The sequence below is a fragment of the Cuculus canorus genome, chromosome 20 (assembly GCF_017976375.1).
Source record: "Cuculus canorus isolate bCucCan1 chromosome 20, bCucCan1.pri, whole genome shotgun sequence".
NCBI lineage: Eukaryota > Metazoa > Chordata > Aves > Cuculiformes > Cuculidae > Cuculus > Cuculus canorus.
In genome coordinates, this window is record NC_071420.1 from 1,245,230 (window position 1) to 1,267,343 (window position 22,114).

Genomic DNA, 22,114 nt, shown 5'->3' on the forward strand with positions numbered 1-22,114 from the left:
GGAGGTAATGCAGAGAGCGGCATGGAGACGTGGCTGCTGTGGATGTGCTGTGGTGGTGCAGGAGGAAACCTCACCTGCAGCCAGTCCTCAGCAGCCTCTCATGCCTTGGCACCCCAAGCTCATCTGAGGGCAGCTTTGTGCTCTGCTTGACCACAAAAAAACAACCCTGATGAGGGCTGTTGCTGACGGGAGGCTGGAGAAGGTGATCACAACAGCCCTTCCAGCCTTAAAAACGTAGGAATCCTTCGATGTGCGGGCAGAGCCCCTTGCAGATAAACCACGCTGGAGCTGGTGCCTGAGCACCCATCCCAAAGTATCACGGGAGGGAGAACAGAAGAGAAAAAATGGAAAAATTCAAGGGGAGGAGTCCAATTAATGCACATCCTTGACCTGACCCTGCAAGTCTGTTGAGTGTGTGTCCGAAACTCCTCTGCCTTGCAGTCAGATAGAGACCTCGCACAACCCGCTGCAGGAGAGAAGCTGCAAGGTGGGGTCACACAGCATGTGGCTTTGACTTAAGTTTTCCTTTGGTGCCTTTGTTGTCTCTAAACTCACCTTTCACTTGAGGAGCAGTCAGATTAAAGGGAGTTCCCAACTCTCGGTGCATCCAGCTCGTCCAGGAGCCTGGGCTGGGGCACTGCGACCCGCACGCTGAAAGAGCTGCCTGCGTCCCTCCGTGGGCACAAAGGCAGTTGTTATGTTCTCATGCTTCTATGACCCTGCTGAGATTCCAGAGAGATATTTTTATTTATGGATTCGGCATGAACTGCACACCGCGAGTCACTTGCAAAGACTTGCAGACAGCGTATGACCTGAATACATATTAATCAGACTCACAAGTCTTTTAGTATTAGTTTTTTCTATCATGCTTGCGGGATGGCAAAGAACGCACTACCTGGCGGAAAGCAACGCTTAGACAAAAAGCCGTCTATGGCTTGTCACATTTTTAAGCCCGTTTGCCTTGGAGACGAGCCCAGGCTGCCCTGACGTGGTGCCACACTGCAGCTGCTCCAGGACAGACTCCAGGAGACCAGGAGCGGCAGCTCTGTCCGCGCCAGAGCCACCAAGGGCTGTGCTGGCTTTGGGGATGGGTATCGCAGGGCTGGATGCCGCGTTAGGGGGTTTCATAGCCCCTGTGCATGATGCCGATGGGAAGTGTTAGATCCTGTATGGCGGTACTAATGAAGGAATGTTTCCTCCAGGCAGGAACATCTTGACACCCTGCAGCAGGAACCAGGAACCCCTGACCAGGCCGGGGAACAGTCCCAGGTCTGGTATTTGTGCATTGCTGTCTCTCTCTGGCTTGAAAGCCTTTGTGGACCAGGCGTGGGGACAAGATGCTCAGAGCGCCAGGCACAAGGGAAAACCTGGTTCCCAGTGCCTGAGGGGGATGCAGGAGTAACCCATGAGAGACAGCAGTGCGCCCAGCCTGGATCTGTGCAGTGAGGAGGACGGCAGGTAGTGAAAACGCTTTATCATCGCAAAGCTATGAACAATGAACTGAGGGACTTGGGGTCTGATATTGCTGTTAACAGACTGCTTATGGTGATCAAACCCTCAGCATCCGCGGTGACAGCTTCCTGCTGGAGTTTTATAGAGCATTTCCTTTTATAGGGCATTTTCTTTTTCCACGAGATTGATTCAGGTTCTATAGCAGGGATTCAGGGAGATAATAACGTACATTAACCAGGGTGCTAAAAACTGCTTCGCAAACAAGATTGATCAAAGCAGCCCGGGACTGACAATACCAAACCCTCCCTAATGCAGTTTGGAAAACACTTGCCAAAACAATCGACTCCTGCTAAAGAATAACTCATTGGGCAGCCTCGGGGGGAGTAGAAGGCTGCTGCTGGTGTGGGACCACTCCAGCAGCGGGAAAGCTGGTGGCTGGGGACTGCAGTGATGAGCAAGGGCCAGATTCAGCTCCCCGTCACCCAAGGCGGGTGTCAGTTCTTGGTAGTGAGGTGTAAGCACGCAGGAGGAGCTGCCTGCCGGATCCTGCCCAGGGCTGATGTGTGTGCTGGGGTGGCAGATCACTGGGGTGCCTGGCTGCCTGCGGACCCGTCTGCCCCGAGCAGCACCTGCTCATGATGGGCTCTCACTTTCCAGGGAGAACAAAGTGTTTTTGCAAGGGGTCAGACTGTGCGAGGCTCTGCCCCTGGCAGAAGCCGGTTGCGGGGCTGAGCTGCTGGCAGTGCCTCCCTCTCACGCTCACATCTTCGTTTCTGTGCAGTTGCTTTGCAGCACATCTCTGCAAGGAGATCGGGAGGTGCCGGCTCTTCACTCGATGCATCAGTTGCAGGAGGATGATGATCGGTGGTAACAATATCGCTAGATGAGGAAAAGCACCCACGCCACCCCAGCTGGGAAATTCACGCGCCAACCCCAGCAGGCAGGACCTGATGGAGGGGGTTTGTGTGGATATGATGAAATGGCCAAATCCCCTTCCCTGTAGAGCAGCCGTCCTGCTTCGGGGGGCGCCTGAATGTCGTTGCCATCCCTGTACCCCCCTCTCCCCGATACACAGGGAGAGCAAAGAGGTGAATTAGTAAAAGCTTTACAGCTGCTGTTGGCTTTATTTATTATTATTGGCAAAAGGGAGCGACTGATGGCAGAGTCTGGAGAACAGCAAGGAGGTGAGCAGAGCTGCAAGAGGCACGGAGGAGGAGAGGGAGGGAATTCCTGCAGGGAGAAGAGGCAAAAGGAACATTTCTACAGTTGTCTGCTACAGACACGTGCTACAAAATATATTAGTTTGCCTTCTTCATGGTGAGGCAGAGCAGAAGCACTGGGATAAGTTGCAGCAAAGTGGGTTTAAGTTAAATAAGAAGGAAAATCTCTGGTGGGAGATGTTACTACTGAGATGCGGCGTGAACGCTGCTGGGCTGTTGTGATGCTGCAGCTGCACTGCCAGCCCAGCTTTCAGTTCCCAGACCTCTGTGTTTCTTATGGCAGATGTGCACAAGGTCTGCGGTTTTTGATTTAAAATCGCCTGGGACTGGAAACATGTCCCATGGGGAAGGATGTGACCGCAGGGCAGGAAGGAGAACAGCCTTAGATGGCAAATTGCCCCTCGCAGCCAGGCCCTTTTCCTGTTAATCCCTGTGAAGTGCCTTATATAGTGCCCTCAAAGGAATTTATAAATAAATGGTTTTTGTCACAATTCAGGAACGAGTCTCCCTCTGTGGCATTTGAAGCACTTTCTTCCCTCAAAGCTGTGCACCTCCACACACAAAGAGCAGTGCTGAGCACGCAGCGGTCACGGCCAGGGCTGTGCTGGGAGCAAGCGGGGCTCCTCTCTGCTCTCCTGCTGCTCGTCACTTTGGGGAAGGAGGAGGATGCAACTGGGATGGGGTTACACTGGGATTACAGGAGCAGCCACCCACACTGGACCCAGTTCCCTGCACTGCCGACTGTCACCGTTTGAGTTCAGGGCCACTGCTTTATGCCTTGTCCCTTCACAGCCGTGTCCCTGGGGCTGACGACACCCCTGCGCATCCCAGGGAGAGGCAGGAGGGAGGCGAGCGCTGCCTCTGCACCCGCTCGCACCAGGAAAATACTGGGAGGTCTGAAGTGTGGGCGGCTTTGTGGGAAAGCCTTGGGCTCCTGTTGTGCAGGATAGACGGGACAAATACCGTTCAGCAGCCGTCTCCAGCCTTAAAACCTGCCAAGCCCCCGCCTCAGGTCAGGATTAATGGTATAGTTGAACAAGTTTGCCGTTATCACACATGAGGATTAAGCAGAAACTCACGGCGGCGGCAGGAATGGAGATCTTAGAGCAGCTCAGACCCCTCCCTGATGACAAAGCTCTCTCGTTAGTAAGGGACAGGGCAGCAGCACAGGCTGAGCAGCCTGGCTCTGCCGAGGGCGGTGGCATCCCAGCCCACGGGCCTGGCTCCACCACGGCAGCAGCACTGTGAGACGGGTTTGGTGTTTGCTGGATGCTGGAGCTGCTTGGAGGAGAAAAGCAGAGGGTTTCCTCCCCAGCTCAATGCCAAGGAGGGAGCTGCCCCGTCCAGCGCAACCCGCCTGCTTCCCACGCCTGCTTCGTGCCTGCGGGGCTGCCACCCTGAAGGAAAACATGGCTCGGTTCTGTCCCAGCGAGGGGAAAGCCATGGTTCTGTGCCTCCCGGTATGGGAAGCTCATAAAAAAAGATGTGCAAGGCTCAGCGATCTGTTGCCTCAACAGACCTGTCAGAGCTATAAATATCCCAGCCAAACATCGTGCAGCGAACCTGAGCAGAGCCGGCTGCCCCCATGGGCAAGCGTTCCCAGGAGCCTCACTGGGACGACCTGCTCTGCTCCTCGGCGGCGCGGCCCCGGCAGCGCGCCAGGCAGGCCCAGACCGTACCACAGACTACGGGGATGCGGGTCTGCCCCATCCCCACTCCAACGGCTTCCCGTGGGTTCCTGCAGAACCTCCTGTCTCTCCCCAGCAGCTCCCACTGGGGCAGCTGCCCATCTTCTGCCCAGGCATGGCCTTTGCCCCCTCCTCAGCCCCGAGGTCGGCGCCTTCAGCCACACAGAGCCTCTGGAAACACCGCCGCAAGAATATTTAGTCTTACTGCTGCTGAGATGGACGCTCATAAAGGGCTGTAGCTAAGCTTGTTACTGCATTAGCACTGGTGTCCAAAGCAGGGAAAGGCAGGGGCCCAGCTGGGGGCGGCCTGTGCTGACCCAGAGCGCGTCAGCGGGTGCCAGGCATCGCCTGCACCCCAGCAGCGCTGGCCCTGCCCGTTTCCCCTTCCTGCAGAGGGAGCGAGAAGAGGCAACCTGCAGAAGAAAGCAGGGAAAACACCGCTCCGGTGGTGCAGAGACCAGCAGTTGTTTCCCAGAGCCGTGCAGAGGGATCTCGATGTTAATAAGGCTGAGGCCCGAGGCTGTAATCTGATGGCCCCAGCCCAGCCCTCTGTTCCGGACATGTATTTTATTTATTGACACGTTGCTGGTGGGCTGGAGCAGCTCTCGATGCAGCCCCAGGGTGTACGCAGCGCCTTTGCGTGCGGTGCCAGGCAGGCAGCAGGCAACCTGAAACCATTTTCCACCCTATGCACTCGGGCTTTGAGCTCTTGAGCTCAGAGGGATGCTGATGCCCTCAAATTATCCGCCTGAAGGGTGGAGGTCAGAGCCCATGCAATTTTAAGTCTCCACTAAGTCTTATGAACTTAGTTCTCACTTGCTTTTCTGCTACTCTCATCTTAAGGCTGAAGCTCAAGGTCTGGACCCATTTGGGAATAGTCAATATTTTATTTGTTGTCAGGAGTTTTGAGCGGCATCTCAGAGGATGCAAAGGTCACACCGGGAAACATCTGCTTCATTAGCAAAAGAGATCGGCCCATTCCCTGGCCTGCCTGCTCCCGAGGAAAAAGTGCAGCCGAGGAGGGAACTCCAGCCTGTCCCCTGAGTGCCGTTACCAGCCATAGGCTTGTCTTCCTTGAGCAATCAAATGAGATAGAATTCAGTACCCAGAGTGGTCTCTCTAGTTCTCAAGGCCACGCGTGCAATTAAAACCAGTCTCATTAAGAGACAGCTGAGCCTGGGCAGTGCTGTCTGTGCCTCCCCACTGTTCACACCAGGCAGCGCTCTGCAGACGCTGCAGCATGGGAATGGGAACTGCACGGGAACAGGCACAGCACAGGAATGGGAACTTCTTTGTTTTACTGGGCTTGTCTTCAGGTGGCTTCTGCAAAAGGCTGCTTGGCACCTCTGCTCGAGTGAAATGGAGCAATGAAAACGGGAGCTGGCTGGCGGCCAGCCCGCCAGATGGTCTCATGCGGGCAGCACGGGGGGCAGGCGCTTGCCTGGAGCCCGTTTATCGAGGGAAGGAGCCCCACGCAGGAAAGCCAAGGGGCCAAAGCGCTGCTGTCAGGATCCTGCTGGCCCCACTGCTCCTTCGCTGCCAGCCCCAGCGCGGGATCCCGTGAGACTTCACGGGTGGGTGCGTGGGCAGCAGACAGGTTACAAGCGTGAGTCTCCTCCGCTGTTTCCCACCCTGTCCGAGGTCTGCACATCATGGGCAGCGTGGGGTTGGGCTGCCAGCCCCCCACCAGCCGCGGGAACCCACTGCTGGGATGCTGGGGCTTATCAGGGTCCCTGCCAAGGCACCACAGCACGAGATCAGCTCTTCGACCTGCTCCAACGGCAGTGGAACCTGCTGAGTTACTCACACTGAGCTTTATCAGGGCTTTACTCCAGGGACAGCAGTAATGTGAACCAGGGTATCACAGTGCTGCGTCAAGTCTCTCTCTGGACTTCAGGATGAGCAGCGGGTTTTTATTCTCCCCTTTGTCCTTACCTTGGCTTTCCCACATAAACAAAACTTCACACCTTATCACGGTGAGTGTACGATGAAGATGCTCGAACACCCACGTGTCACTCCTGAACACTGGTGTGGTGTGGAGCAGTGCAATACTCAGTATTGGGATTTCATCAGCTTTCCCGTAGGGCTAGACCTGGCAGGAGTCACTGAAACATTCCCGGGGAAAAGCAGTGGCTCCCGCAGGCTGCAGGGCTGGTGGTTTAGTGAAAGGTGCTCCCACCTTTGCTAGGAATCTTCCAAGCTTTGCTGCCAGTGTAAAAGCAGTGAAAACCCAGGAGATGAGGGAGCCCTCAAGGTGTTCGGGAGGGGGAAATCTGTTTGGCTTTGCGGGGCGAGGAAGGATGCCAAGTCCTGTGAGAGAAACCAAGCACCTGCCTGCAATGGCCTGAAAACCTGGACATCTGGGGACAGTGGGGGAGGAGGAGGTCACATTGAGTCCCAGGGGACCTGGATCTGTTCTTAACAGAGCCACTAATGGCCTCAGGGACCTTTCACAGGTCACTATCCCCTGCTACTGCCTTCATTTCCTCAGCTGTAAATATGAGAAGCTGCAGCAAGGCCAGACAGCTTGGGAAATTCTTGCAAGACTCGAGTGATCAATGACCATCAGGCCTTGAAGATCTCAGGTGGAAGGCACAATCAAGATACAAAGCTACAGCTAATAATGACTGAGAGAAGTGGTTTTTTATTTTTAGGTTGAGCACTTGTTCCAAGATGTGGTGGTCCCCAGCCTGCAAGCAGCTCTGCAGACACAGGGAGGTCTCGGAGGACCTGAGGAATCTGCTGGGTCTAGGTCCTGAGGGGGCCAGGAATCTGCTGTCAGGGAGCCACGCACAAGACCTGGTTTTACGTGTACACAGCATTGCCAAAATGCAGACACTTTGGGTGGCTGTAGTGCTTGATTCCTGGTGACATTGGAGCAAATCCTGCCACAAAGATGTCCTGGGATCAGTCAGTGTTTGGAATAGGATCCTAACACCCCGAGTCCCGCTCTGCTGCCCTGTTCTCGGCACTCAGCTGAGCTGCCACAAGGCAGCCCAACATGAAAACCAGACTGCTGCCCTGTGTGTCCCCACAGCCGTGCAGAGCCTGGGGGACAGACCCTATGGTGCTGACAGGCCGGCAGTGCTCTGCAATGTGTCACCAGAGCTCCATCTCTGTCATGGCCAGTGTGAGGGCAGAGCCAGGTCCATGGTGTCCGGGGATGCCACAGCAGCAAGGCCCCATCAGGGGTTTGGGGTCTCTCCCAAGGCTGTTCTCCCCATGGGGATTGGATCTCCCCACGGCTGGGGGTCCCTCCCAAGGCCATTTCCCCCGCGGGGATCAGACCTCCCCAAGGCTGCGGGTCCTTCCCAGGGAATCAGGCCTCCCCAAGGTCACGGGTCCCTCCCCAAGGCTGGGGGTCCCCACTAGGTGGACAGGATCTCTCCCAGAGGATCAGGCCCTCTCGGGGCCATTTCTCCCAAGGAAGGGGATCAGCCCCCCCAATGCCATGAGTCCCTCCCCAAGGATCAGTGACCCTCCCAGGGGTACGGGGTGCCCCTCAGGGGGTTGGGGTCCCTCTTAGGGCCGTTCCCCCCAAGGGGATCAGTCCCCCCAAGGCCATCAGTCCCTCCCAGGCATCAGGGTCCCTCCCAGGGTTCGGGATGCTCCCCAAGTCCATTACCCCCGGGGCTCAGGCCTCCAAGGCCGGACCCCGGGCTCACCAAACCCGCAGAGCTCCCCCCTCCCCGTGCCCCTCCCCACCCAGGTTCCCCCCCCCCCGCGCCGAGTCCCGCCCTGCCCCGCCCCGGCCGCCGCGCGGCACTGTGGGATGAAACAGGATGTAGGCAGACCAGCGCGGGCGGACGGCCCGGGGCTGCGGGGCCGCGTGCCGGCGCAGCCAATGGGGGCGCGGCGTGCGGGGCGGCTCGGCCAATGGGGGCGCGGCGGCCCGGGCGCCGCAGCGGGCGGGGCGGTATTTGAGCGCGGCGCGGCGGCGGGGCGCGAGCGCGCGGCGCAGGCAGCGCACGGCACCGGCCTCTCCTCCTTCCTCGCCCTCCTTCCTCCCGCCTCGGTGCCTCGCCCTCCAGGGGTGGCCCTGTCACTGTGAAGGTGAGCTTCGCCCTCCGCGGGGCAGGGCCAGGCGGGACCCGCTCCCCGCCGAGCGCCGGGGCGTTCGAGGGGGGCGGCCCCCAGGGCTGTGTGGGGGGGATAAGGCGGCTCGTGGGGGTCGCGGTCCCCCGGCTCCCCGAGTTCCTCCCCGGCTTCGCCCGCAGCCGCCCCGGGCAAGGTCACCCCCGCCTCCCCCGGTGAAGGTCACGCCGGGTTCCGGCCTGCAGCAGCGGCGCCCCTGGGCCCGCGATGGGGCCCCTCCTGCCGTGGGGGAGGCGGTGGGGCTGGGCCTCATCCTCAGGCCCCGAACTGTCCTGCTGGGGTTGGGTCTCATTTCCATTCTTAGGCCGCATCCTGTCCTTTTGGGGGAGTGGTTGAGTGCTGGGATTTGGGATCATCTCTCCAAGGTTCCATCCTGTCCTGGTGGGGGAGTGGTTGGGTGCTGGGATTTGGGATCATTTCTCTAAGATTCCATCCTGTCCTGATGGGGGAGTGGTTGGGTGCAGGGATTTGGGCTCATCTCCCCAGGCTCCATCCTGTTCTGCTGGAGGAGTGGTTGGGTGGTGGGATTGGGTGTTATCTCCAGTCTCAGGCTCCATCCTGTGCTGCTGAGGGAGTGCTTGAGTGTTGGGAATGGGTCTCGACTCATTCTTAGGTCTCTGTCCTGCCCTGGTAGGGAAGCAGTGGGTGTTGGGCTTGGGCTTTGTTCCTGTCATGCTGGGGGAGCAGTTGGGTTCTGGGATTGGGCCTCATCACTGTCCTAGGGCTCCATCCTGCCCTGCTGTGGGAGACCGTGGGTGCTGGGCTTGGGCCTTGTCCCACTCTTAAGGCCCAGTCCTGCCTGGGGAGGTAAAGAGTGGACGTGGGGGCCTCGTGTCTCATCTCCATCCCAAAGCCATATCTCGTCTTGGTGAGGGAGTGGGTGCTGAGCTTGAATATCAGCCGTATCCTGTCCTGCTGGGGGAGTGGCTTGGTGCTCTGTTTGGGCCTGGGTTGGGGAGCGGCTGACTGCTGGAGCTGTTCTCTTACACCTTCTGAGGCTCATCCTGTCCTGGGATGGGTGCTGGGGCTTCGTGGTTTTCCTCGGGGCCAGGCTTGGGTAGCAAGACCCTGAGGGTGAGCTGTGATCTTGTGTTTTATGGATAGCGTATGTATGTGGGAATGAGCTGAGACTGAGGCCTTGCTCTGGGGTGTTGGGGTGGGTGGATGAGTGGCACTCTAAGCTGCTGCCTGCCCCACAGCGGATGCAGGGGAACCCTCGCTCCAGCAGCTCCAGCAGCACAGCCGGGTGGCAGCCCCTGTCATGATCAGCCCATGAGGAATGCTGTGCCCTGGAGCAGTGCAGTGCTGGGGAGGGCAGACGGGCCAGTGCCTGTGGATCTACTGGAGGATGATGTTTTTTACTATGGCGCTGTCGGCCCTCGGCAGCTTGGGCCTGCACTGAGATGCGCCTTGCCTAAACAATGAGGGAAGAAGAGGCTTTTTGCAGGTCACTCGGTAGATGATTATGTAATGGCTATTGCCCTCTGAACTCAGCATGCATTGGGGGTGTGTGAAGGCCTGATGAGTGTCAGAGCTGGGTTGCCCTTTGTCCCTACAGAGACTTTCTTGAAAGAATGACCCACAAGTGAATTCCTGCTACTTCCTTTCTCTTGTGGGCTGGACCCCCAGAAGGCTTGTAAGGGATTGTCAGATTCCTGGATAGTGAATCCAAATCTTCAGGTAGTTTGTTGGGTGGTTCTGAGCTGTGTCTTTCCCTGCCAGGGTATCTGGGCAGCATGGAGGGCAATAACCTGCCTGGAAGTAGCTTTTCTTGAGCTGTGATAGGGACACGTGCTCTCTGTTGGCGTTTGAGCTCAGTTCCTGTCATTCCTCCTGATGCTGGTGGTGTGTGTTAATAGCAGTGCTCTATTAAATGTCGTATCTAAAACGTATAAATTAAGGCTGCAATAGAAATCTTCGACTGCAGGCAGAGTGAAGAATTGAAGTATTGTAATCATAGGGCTGCAATTATGTAACTGGATTCTCTTTCTCTCTGGATAGCAGGCTCTTTTAATTGCTGTAACAAAGCTACTCCTTCAGTTTTCTGGGACTCTTCCAGGAAGCGATCATTGCAGCAGATTTTCTTCACTCCCCAGCAGAGCTAAAAGTGTGTAGTTTCAGTATTTCAAAACATGCTTGGTAGTATCACTCAAGATTTGCAGCACTGTAAAAGGATTTAGGAAACTTAATGGTGCTTTACAGGCTTAATTGGAGGCATTCCTTCCCATTAAGAAGCTTATTCCCACGAAGTTTTTAATACGCTCTGGTGAGAGCGGCTGCCGAGGTGAGCTGCTGTGGTCCCCCCTCAGTGCACACCTCAGCTTGACCAGCTCCCAGGATAACATGTACATTCTGACTGGGCCTCACGTACTGTGCAGGAGCAGGTGGTCTGGTGTCTGGAGAGGTTTTGGAGTGTGCCAGGCAGCAGCAGGACTGCATGAGTCTCCTTCCTTTGGGGTACGTGTCATGGCCTCTGCTTGAGGAAAGCCTGCAGACCTCAGATTGCCAAATCTCTGATTTCTAGGAGAGTAGGAACTGCACTGGAAACTTACCAATGGTGAGAGCCTCCCTGGAAATGTCATGGCAGATGTACGTTTAAATGGCTTTAGTGGCTGGTGTGAAGCACCTGAACTGCCTCAGTGAAGGGGACTAAATGCTTAGCTCCGGTATACCACTCCAGTTCCTCAAAGGCTTGTTTCTAGCATCTGTGTTGTGGTTCACAGGCAGGAGTGGGAGAAGGAGGTTGCTTTGCCAGGCCCTAGCTGTGTCAGCTCTGTGGCGGGGCTTACTTCCCTGTTTCTAGGCTGCAGTGTGGTGCTAACCTGTTTCTGGCTTGTCAGACTGGCTTTGTCCCATGGGAACAGCTGAAGTCTGGGTTTCCGTGGCAAAGCAGCAGGAGGTGAGGGGATAGTGATAGGCTGAATGTGGAGCAACACTCCTTCCAGGCTAAACTAGCAGCAGTAACGAACTCCTGGCATGGGGTGGAATAAAAACCACTGCTGCTAACGCACTTCCAGAGCCTCCCTGTTGGAGACGGGCAGTCTGGGATTGATTGTTGCCAGGCTCTGAACAGATGATGCTCCAAACCACTGGTGCACCTGGAAGACAAACTTGGCTGTAGCCTATTGATGTATAGGAGAGCTGTAGCTCTCTGCAGATCCTGTCTCCTCCCACAGAATAAGCTTTTTCTGCATGTGTGTAATGCAGGTGGTGATGTTGGACTCTGATCTAACCTCCAGACAGTGCCAGTGCTCCAGCTGTAAGGGGCACTTCAGCCTGGGACTGTTATAGGCTTCCCTGATAAAGTCACCCTTGCTGTAACAGGGGGCTTGTAGTATTGGTTTGTGACGCAGCCTGCCATAGAAAAGACAACCTCTGATGCACAGGAAGCTTCTCCTTTCCTGGGAAGGGATTAAAGGAATCTATGTTCTGCCTTAGGTTCACAATGTCCGACAGAAAGGCTGTGATCAAGAATGCGGACATGTCTGAGGACATGCAGCAGGATGCTGTAGACTGTGCTACACAGGCGATGGAGAAGTACAACATAGAAAAGGACATTGCAGCATATATAAAGAAGGTAACTACGGGATCAGGGGGCTGCTCTGGCTGAGACTTCCTGAAGCTCTCAATTATGTGTGCCTGTTGTGAGCCTGGGTGTCTGAGACTTCATACTTCTGTTTGGGGGGACAAGACGCTTTCTTCTTGGCTTCTTTACTGCTATTCCCAAGAGGATGGAGTGACTTCTCCAAGGTCAGAGTAGGGCTATGGCAGAGCAGGGCCTGGTCTCTTGTTCTGGCAAGTTCTGAGCAAACAGCATGAGTGCTGTCCCTCTGGATTTGCCAGCTTAGAAAGAGCTGGCTGCAGTCTCTCTTTAGGAGCTGCTCCACAGATGATGATGCTTGACTTGCAATGCCAGTGTAGGGAGAGATTGTTCTGACCTTTCACTCAAAGTGGCAACTGTGCATGTGTGTTTACTGTGTTCCTGGTTTTGTGGGTAAGTGGTGTGGAGGAGGATGGAGCCTTGCACAGGGTTCTGGAAGCTGCTGCTTTTAAAAACACTGCAAGCACTGCCCTGGTTTGTGAAGATGCCTCCCCATTTGCAGAGGCCCATTAACTTAAGTCTCATGCTTAATGGCATCAAGGAACTGTTGGTTCCTTCTGTAGCTGCATCTCCAAATGGCTGGGTGTGAAGTCCTTTTGGTGGAAGAAAGTGACTTCATAGGCAATGTAGTCCTGGGACACGGGCTATCTTTTGGGCCTTACTTGTAATCTGAGCTTGAATGTAAAGTATTCAAAGGTGTCTTCTTCTCAGATCACTTTGATCGGAGGCAAGACTTATCTCAAAGTGCTTGGGGCAATGCAGCCTATAAAGTGTATGCAACAGAAGGCATCCAAAATAGTTGGCCTTTTATTTCCTGAGTGCGTTGGGAGGAGGGAGGCAATTTGATGCACCTTCATGCCCTGGCAAGAAAGCTTTCCTTTACTTCAAAGGTTACCTGCAAGGACCTCAAACTCTTGCTGCTGTCTGAGGACTAACACTTGCTTTAATCTTTGGTGTGGAGTCTGTTCTGACTCTGTGTCAAGAGAGGGAAGGGTGTTCTTGGGAGTTGTGTATTAATTAGAGGGAGAGCAGTGGTCTCTAACCCTACCTTACCTGCTGGGTAGGAGTCTGGCTACTGAGCCAGCATTCAGCTTGCTCACCTCTGACCTCTTGGGTCTTTCGTGCTGTCTGGCCTGTGAATTTGACTGCTCATTTTCAATGCAGATTTTCACCCTTTTATGTGAAGAAGAGTCCAGACAGCAAAACCCAGGCTTCTCATTCCTTTTTTTAGGTGACCTTTAAGCTCAAATGCCTTGCTGGAGCAGACATGCCAAAATCTTTTTTTATTTTTTTGTGAGTAGGCTTGGAATGGGAGAGGAGAAATATTCCCCCAAGCTGGCCTACACATAGGGCTTAAATAACACTGTTCCAAGGAGAGCCTTTGGGTCTGCTTTTTCCACTCGGGGCTGGTGTGTACTCTAAGTCTTGGGAGATGATTTGCTTGTGTTGGATCCTTCAAACAATCCAGTGGAGAGGCCTAGTTGTGTCAGTTGCTACCTTGCTTAATACAATAGTGTCTTACTATTGTATTAAGTGTAAAGATGCAGGTGGGAGGAAAGGCAGTGTTGTGTTAACAGAACCAGCTATGAATTTGTGCTTAGAACTATTTTCATGTGGGCTTTCTTGGCCTTAATGCCTCTCTTCTCTTTCTTCAGGAATTTGACAAGAAATACAACCCAACTTGGCACTGCATTGTTGGCAGAAACTTTGGCAGCTATGTAACACACGAGACAAAGCACTTCATCTATTTTTACTTGGGTCAGGTTGCAATTCTTCTCTTCAAGTCTGGATAGGAAGTAGGAGCAAGTGAAATTTGGACTGTAATGCACTGATGGCTGAAGCCACGACTCCCTTTAACATGGCTATGCCGCTGCATGGACTGTATACTATATTTAATGTGTATATGTTGCAGTAAAAATCTACTTCTGTTTAGTTGCCTGGGAAGAAGGCGGCATTTTTTTGTTACTGCTTTTTTTTGGTTGTATTGCACTAGGAAACCTGTAAATGCTTAAACAATGGCCTTTACGTGGGAAGAAATAAAACGATTCCACAAAGCTCCCTCAGTCGTAACTCCTTCTTTGAGGCTGGGAAAACTTCTTTGGGCAGGCCAAAAGACCTAGACTTCCTTACTGAGTTCTATTAGACTGTTAAGAGGAGCAAAGCCAGTGTGAGCCTCTGTACCCACCCTGCAGACTGCAGAGAGCTGGCTCTCCCAGTAGCCTCAGTGCAGGTACTTAGACCTTCCCTGAAAGCTGGTGGGGTGGCTCTTGATTTATGTGGCTTTCACACACAGGTTGAACTCCACCTCGGACTGTGACAAACAGACTTGCAGCTGGCACCCTTGGTGTTCTCTTTCAGTGCCCATCACTGTATTTTTGGCTCTGCTGAAACATTGACCTAGACTTGTAAGCAACTCAGCCTGGTCTAGAAGACTTCAACAAACATCCCCTGCTTGCTGCAGAAAGCAGCATCCTGTGGCTGAAGTCTTTAGACCCTGATACTGAGATCTAAAGCCACGTGGTCCATCCCTGAAGTGGAGTAGGATATCAAATTGGTGACTACTGACAACAGCTCTATTTGGCATGTTCTTAGCCAGTTGTCTCAACACTGCCTTAACTTGATGCTCTCCTTAAAGCAAGCTAGTCATGTGGAAGACTTGTAAGTGGCCACTGTCTCCTTTTTTTATTTTCTGTAGCTGATAAGCTATTTCTGGAGGTCTGTCCTCCATGTTCTGATATCTGCTTTTGTTCTTAAAGCACAGTACCAAGAAGTTAAATTTACATGTGATGTTTGTGTGAAGGATACTCATGTGACATCTGCTTCAAAGGCAGACAAACGTCTTGGTCTCCAATAGGTTCAGCAGTGATGTTGTCTCTATGTACTGACTCTTGGATTACACTGCAGGAAGTTCTTTCTAGCTGGGTGTGGAGAAATGCTGTGCGATGGCAAGTAAATACCTGGTGCTTGTCATAAGGTCTATTTATTGGTTTGCTAACTAATACATAGACAATATCGCTGGGCTGGTGAGCCTGACTTGTCTGAGATGGATTTGGTGTTGGTAATAAGTCACTGCTGGGGGGAAGGGCAGAGTGAAGGGAGCCATTCGTGAAATGACTTGATGACCCAGGTTGACTACTTCCTGAAGTAAAAGTCCTTCTTGTCTCTGTGCAAAATCCAAAGTATGCCTAATTTTGTAATATTGATAGAACAATGTTGTTACTAGAAAGAATGTAGCTGTCATAACTTCATGTTGATGGAAATGTCTGCACTGGGGTAATGTGCCTTGGACTGTCTGGGGCACTCTTGTGGTCTTGTCTGTTCAGAACACTGCTCTGGATCTGACAGGAGAATGTTTTGGGTTTTGTTTTTTTCCAAGCATGAGTCTAATGTGAACCTGTTCACGGTCTCTCGTGGAGCAAGATCTGTTCCCTTCATAACTGCAATGGCTCAAATACCATTTATTTTTTTCAAACATTAAAGGTGAATTGACACATTTAAACAGCCTCTTTCTTCTTTATTGCCGATCAAAAACTGTGCCTGTCCAGAGGGCAAGCAGCGTGTTCTCTGCCCTGGGAGATGCTAACCCAAAGGAGGCAGGACTGCAGAGGGAGGAACTTGACCTGAAGTGCTTATGTGGTCCATCTGTGCTGATACTGACCTCCAGCCTGGCTCAACAGCCAGGAGAGGAGGGATCTGGAGGAGTGCATCCTGATGGGATGCTGCTCTGCCAAGTAACCTAGATACAGAAGCACTGGAGCTGACCTCCTAGGGGCTAATGACAAGCTGGGGGTGAGACAGCAGCTGGGGTCCTGGCTCCTGAGCACTCGATGTCTCACTGCTTTGCAGTAAAGTTTCCCTTTCAGGCTTTCTGTGCACTGTACAAGGGGGAGATCTGAAACTCCTGTCCATTAGCTGAAGCTGATGTGTTTAGTAGCTCTGGCCTGCAGGAGCTTAACCCCCTCAGCTCATTTGTCCTGATGCAACCTCGTTTGGGGTTTGTGGCCACCTCGGCACTTAGGAAAAGCTGTGGGCTTTCCAGTGTAACAGCGCTGCTGTGGGGAGGTAACACCAGCATGGGAAATGAGGGGGAGCTGAGCTGCATCCAGCAGCACTTGTGTTAGGGAGCTGAACCCCAGACTGCGGAGCAAGCAGCAGTGGGGCTGTAACATATCCAGCCTGCTATAACCTATACCTGACAGTGCTGGAATGCAGAGAAGGCTGCTGCTTTGGGGAACCAGGAGTGCTGCTCCTCCCTCAGTACCTGCAGCCAGCCTTTCCATTGGAAAGTAGTGGTAGGCCTTAAGCTCCAGCTGCGCTGGAGGCTCTGGCCTGGCTAGGTCTGCCCTGTTGGGCCCTTGGTCAAAGCAAGGGGCAGAGAGACCAGCTCCTGAATGCCTGCTGCTGCACAGGAGGCTGCTAATCCAAGCCTGAGGGGAAAAGTTTTTCTGGACTGAGTTTTTCTGATGCCTCCTTCAGTGTGTCGCTTGCAGCAGGAGGCCTGCTTTGGGCTAAGGAAAATATGCTCTAGCTCATGCCTTTAGCAGTTAGGCAGTGAAACCAAGCCCTGCTCACCTCCTTGTAACCCCTGTGATGGACACCGGTACTGTGTGTCCTCAGCATTCCCTGCAAACCATCTTTAGCGTAGCGCTGTAGCTCTGGAAGATTCAAACTGCCTGAAGTTAAGCAGCAATTCCCTCTGCATGGCTGAGAGCAGGGTGAGGTTTTCACGGGGAGCTTGTCTTCCCCTGCTGGCTTCCCCTCCTGCTCCCCAGCAGCTGTCTGACGCAGCTTTGACTTTGACTTTTTCCGTTGCTGTGCTCCACTTTGTCTTCAGTTTATACCAGGTGCAAGTGTCCTGCATGGTGCCTCAGAGCATTAACTGCTCCTGTGCTGGAGAGGTCAATAGAGTCCCCAGGATGGCTGCTTGATTTCAGCTGGAGCATGAGGCTATTTGGAAACATCTGGATCTGGGGCACTGAGTGGAAGGTATGTATCCGTTGGGGAAACATCTGGAGAAAGAAACTGCTTCCAGATGTATTTGGGGAAAAAAGTGCTATTTAAATATAAACTTGATCTACATTTCTGTCCTGCTTTACAAGCATTCAGAAAACGTCTGATTGTGGGGGAGTCTGAGGTGCTGGCTGTTGCTTGTGGGCAGAGGTCTGGGTGCTGGACAGTGTGCGCAGATGTGCGTGTGCTGTGGGTAATGCTGCAGTTCATGTTTTTTTTCTCTTGTACAAGCCAAGTTGTTCAGTTCCTCATGTCAAGTATTTCTTCCAGATGTGGACTCTTAAAAGCAAAGCTTCGTGGCACTGAAGAGCAGTCAGGTTGGGTTTTGGTAGCTGTGCTCCATGTGTGCAGCTCTCAGTCATTACCTAGGATTCATTCTTCTGCAGAGGGAGCATGGTGGAAAACTATGGGAGGAGGTGTGTGACTCCATTAGCAGGGAGAGCTAGCCTTGCTCCCTGTCTGCCTGGCACGGTGTTCCTCCCCTGAGCTTCTGGCACCAGGAAGGGACACAGTGACGGTGACAACCTCCCATCCTGGGCAACCTGCACAGGGACTGGGTGCTGCAGCCTGCTCCCATGGGAACACCCAGGCTGCCAGTCAGTGCTCCCCCAGCCAGCAAAGCCGGCCTGCAGCACTGCTGTTGCAGTGTTCATCTCTCCCAAGCACGTGGAGGCAGAGCTGGTAAACCCGGTACCCAACGGACGTGTTCCTTTTCATAGTGTTTTTGCAGGAGATTTGAGATGAAGAGCGGAAATGTGGAAGAAATCATTTTTATCTCGTGTTCAGTCTCTAATGGGTAAATCCTTTGGAGGCTGGTGCCACGCGATGAAGGAAGTGGGGCTGTGCCATCCCTGCCCACCCGAGGTTTCCCTGCTTTGTTCTATTTATTGAGCAACGATTCTGACACCCTTTCCCAGACTGTGACTCATAGCAGCAATGTCTGTGCATAAGCCACGTGTCTCAGAGCGCTTTGTAGATACAGGAGCTGCAGGAGCCTCGCAGGAGCCAACTGTGTTTATTAAAAGATGATCAGATGTTTCCTCCCTTAAGGCAGTGTCTAGCTGAGGCTGAGTAATAACTCATTACCAACGAGACAAATAACTGCTTATCACCAGGTCAGTGCCTTCACCAGCCTTCTGTTAGCAATACAGACGCTGTGCTTCTGCACCAAGCGCCAGTGGCCTCAGCACCCAGAATGGGGCTAGGAAGGGAGCAGCCCTGGCAGACCCTACTCTGGTTCTCATCCTTTCCCAGACCAGTAGCCTGAGCAGGGCACCCCTGGGGGGCAACCCTAGGCTCTGCTCTGCAGGATTTGGCCCTGGGTTAAGCTCGAGGACAGTTTTATCTGGTCCTGGAGTAGCTTGTTTCCTCCTGCCTGTGGGAGCAGGCTGTTGCAGTGGCCTTGTGGTCCATGTCTTTCTATCTTAGTGCTGGAAGCTGGTGGAAAAAGCGATGCTGGTCCAGGGTGATGTGCCGCAGAGGCACCCCAGGAGCACTGCCGGGGCTGTGGACGAGATGGGATGTTGTGCTCCAACACATCCCCCATCCCTGGCACACAGTGCTTGCTCACAGGCCTCTGCAGGGCTGGTCTTGAAGAGGAGAGGAAGGGCAGCAAAGAGCAGGGCCAGGTCTCGTCCCCTTGCAGGACATGAGGCCAGAACCCTTGCAGGCTTGGTCAGAGGCTTTTCTCAGACGCCATCCTCTGGCACAGCTGCCGCAGCCCTCTTCTGCCAGATACCATGGCACTTCTCCATGTCCTTTGTTCCCTCCCTTGCTTACGCATCTCCCTTGATTTATGGCCGTTGCGGAGCAGCCTGACCGCTGCTCAGCTGTTTGCCCAGACCCTGGCCGGGATGTGCGCCCTCCGTCCTGGCCTTCTAGGTCAGGAGGGCCTGCGGGAGAGATCCAAGTGTCTGTGGAGCACAGCCCCTCTGCATTTAAACATGTGCGTGACCTTTTCTTTCACCTCTTTCCCGCCTAGGTGTGAATGAATTCAGTTCATGGGGAGGACATTGCTGGGAGCCCCGCTCTCCTCATGCATTGGTTGCAGCCTGTAAAAGCATCTGAAGAATTTGCCCTGCGCGGGAGGAGTGCAGTGAAAGCCACCCTTTGTTCCTGCGTCCCGCTGCTGAGTCCCACACAGGGGCAGGGCTGGACTCTGCAGAGCTGGATGTATGTTCCCACCAGCACGTTGCCCTTAGCGGCCCCTGCGCAGGTGCCACGCTGCAGCAGGGCCATCGGGAAAGGGTTTTTTGTTGTTTTACCCTGGCCTGGGGTGATCAGCATCAGGTGCTGCCGGACAGGATGAAAGGATTTCCCTGGGGTCCTGGAGGTGCACACGGTGTGACCTGAGCTTTAGCCCTGTGCTGCTTAAGCTGAGTCAGAAGAACGGAAATCCCTTCTTACACAGATATTTTTCCATGAAGTGTTCGATTACAGGTTTGGGGGTTAATCTCGTGCCCATCTCACCCAGTTCTCCCGCCTGCTGCTTGCTGGCGCTGCTCTGGCAGGGAAGGACGGAGGGCTGACACCAAGCCAGGACGTGCCTCCGCTGCAGCCTGCACACAGGCGGCTGGCTGCTGGCCCAGAACACGGCTCTGGAAAAAAATAAATGCCTTTTTTGTTTTTGAGGAAAGCCCAGAACACTTCAACAAGGACAAAACCTCTTCCTGAATCCAGTTTTAAAAGTTCTGTTTTCTCTAAGGGACTAAAATGACCTGGCTGAAAGCGTCTGCTCCTCTGTGGGTCAGCTTGGATGGGGTAAACCTGGACCCACGCTGCAAAGGCTCCCTCTGAAACTGCAACTTGAGGGGGGACTGAGGGGTGGCCCCATGCAACCCCCTCCCAGTAGGGAGTGCTCACCCTCCCACTCAGGGGTGCTGGGGGTCCCACTGACAGCAGGGTCCCCACCTGTGGGGGCTGGAGGTTGTGCTGGCGGGGGGGCCCTGGACCTTGTCTGTGTAATTAGCACCACAGAAGGGAAACGCTGGGGTGACTCAGCATGTGTTGGGAGCCAGGCCAGGGCTTTGTCACCGTCCTCCTGCAAGAATGATACTGGCAATTCAGGCAGAGCCTGGGCTGGCTAAAGATACTTAATATTTCATGGAAACTCATTAGGCAATTAAATCTGGCAGATTTCACATCATAGGAATATCAGCTTGAAGCCCGTGCAGTAAACAGGGCAATGCTTCCTGGTCCTTTGAGACATCTTCAGAGTCTTAACTCCAATCCTTGCTTCAGAATAACTATAATCATCTCCTAATTGCCATTATGGTTTAACATTTTTAACATTTGCAAGTGCAAACTGTTAAGTTTTCCATACAGATACAATCAGTAGCCAGGGTTCACAATGAAAGCAATTAAAATCCCGTGATTATTACAAGCCTGCGTGTCTATACGACAGTATCAATCTGCATAACTTGCCAAGACGTAGGCTAGAAACTCAGACAAATATAGCATTTATTTAGTAACCCAGCAAAGCTACTACCTCTTCCTGCCTCCAATGATTTGCATCTACAGCATTTTTTGGAAGGACACAAGCGTTGAGGGGAGGGGAAAGAAAGCATTTTCTAGAATACGTCCCTGGAGAACGTACAGCAAAGATAAAATTATGCACATGAATTATGCATATGAATTATGATTTCACTCCTATTTTTGTTGGGATTAGCTCATGGTTGGTGTGCATCCCTGGCAGGTTGCTGGTGGTTTGGCAGCTAGCAGAGTGCTCTCTCCAACTCGCAGCAGGTCACTGCAGTTCCAGGTCCTGCGTTCCCCGCTCTGCCGGCAGCAGCCTCTGCTGGGCTGCAGGGCTTCTTGGGGATCCAGTTTACCAGTAACGATGTCAGCCCCTGCTCCTTCACCCCTCTCGGGTCTGGGAGTGTAGATTTTCTGTGTTAATTTATAGCACCGCTTCTGAAAACATGCAATGGATGAAAACAGATCGAGGTGTAAAACTAAAAAAGAAAGTCTGTGCTATTTTGTATAGAGGGGGAGGCGTTCGCAGGCTCCACTGCCACCAGCCGGGCTCTGCCGGTGTCCCCCTGGTCCCCCCCACCTCCCTGGGGAAGGCTGACTTGGGAACATGCCAGGCTCTGCCAGCTCTGGGGAGATAACGCCCGGGGAGAGCAGTGCAGGGGGGAGGCAGTAGCAGCGTTTCCAAGACCTCTGGACACAGTCGATTTAAGCCACGTTAAATAAAGCCAGCAGTCATCTCAGGAGAAATAGCCTGAGGATCCTGAGCCCGGTTTCCAGGAGGGCTGGTGACCCCAGCCCGCTAGTGTTCCCATGTGAAAGGAGGTTTAATTGCCCTCATTGCAGGGGAGGAATTATCCTAATTAGCCAAATCACCAGGACACCTGCACTCAGGGCAAGGAGCAGGGAGGGCCTGAGCAAGTGAGACTCAGAGGCCCGGAGAGGGTCCGGGCACGGGCACCCTCCCCGTGATGGCACCCCGTGGGGAGGCACAGGGGGCTCACGGATGCTCCCCAGCCGCGTCCTTCCCCTGCCATCCTGCACACCTGGTCCAATCCTCAAATCTATCACTGCTGCTGCCTTGGAGCAACATCCCTGACAACCCAGCAGGCATTTGCATGAGAAAATGAGATTAGGCATTTGTGTCTGTTGTTCAGTGGCAAAGAAGCCTGGAGCCAGCGCTGTTTGTCCTGTCAGCTGGCCTGCAGCTTGGGAAAACAGCTGGGAAGCCAGTGGGAGGCACCTTTGGCATGGAGATAACGCTAGGTATCAGGGCTGAATTCGCCCACACCCCTGGGGATTGGTAAATGTGTAGCATGGTGCAGGCAGGGGCACTCACTCAATGCTCCCAGCGATGGAGCAGCTGCCTGCGCGTGTTTGCAGACCCTCTCTGTGGCGCGGGGCTCCCTAGGGCAGCCTCTGCTCCTCCATCTGGTCCCACTGTCCCCACCCTGGCCGCTCTCCTCTTGGACCTAAGCAAGTCGCCTGAGGACCAGCGTGGCTCAGGAGGACGGCACAGCTCGTGACACTGGTGTGGAACGCTCAGTGATGCTCTGCAGGGTGCAGGCAAAATGCAG

The 22,114-nt window shown here is 53.8% G+C and overlaps 1 protein-coding gene across 2 annotated transcripts; it reads left to right on the forward strand.

Moving 5' to 3' along the window:
- The first annotated feature begins 8,255 nt into the window (after window positions 1-8,255).
- On the forward strand, window positions 8,256-15,556 carry DYNLL2 (dynein light chain LC8-type 2). 2 transcript variants are annotated; one of them, XM_054085199.1, is made up of 3 exons: window positions 8,256-8,413; window positions 11,894-12,032; window positions 13,712-15,556. In XM_054085199.1, the coding sequence occupies exons 2-3, from the start codon at window positions 11,901-11,903 to the stop codon at window positions 13,847-13,849; spliced, it is 270 nt and encodes an 89-aa protein (XP_053941174.1). In that variant the 5' UTR covers window positions 8,256-8,413; window positions 11,894-11,900; the 3' UTR covers window positions 13,850-15,556. The 2 variants fall into 2 exon arrangements, with proteins under 2 accessions (XP_053941174.1, XP_009565695.1); XM_009567400.2 differs by lacking the exon at window positions 8,256-8,413 and having other exon boundaries at window positions 11,875-12,032.
- Window positions 15,557-22,114: the final 6,558 nt, after the last annotated feature.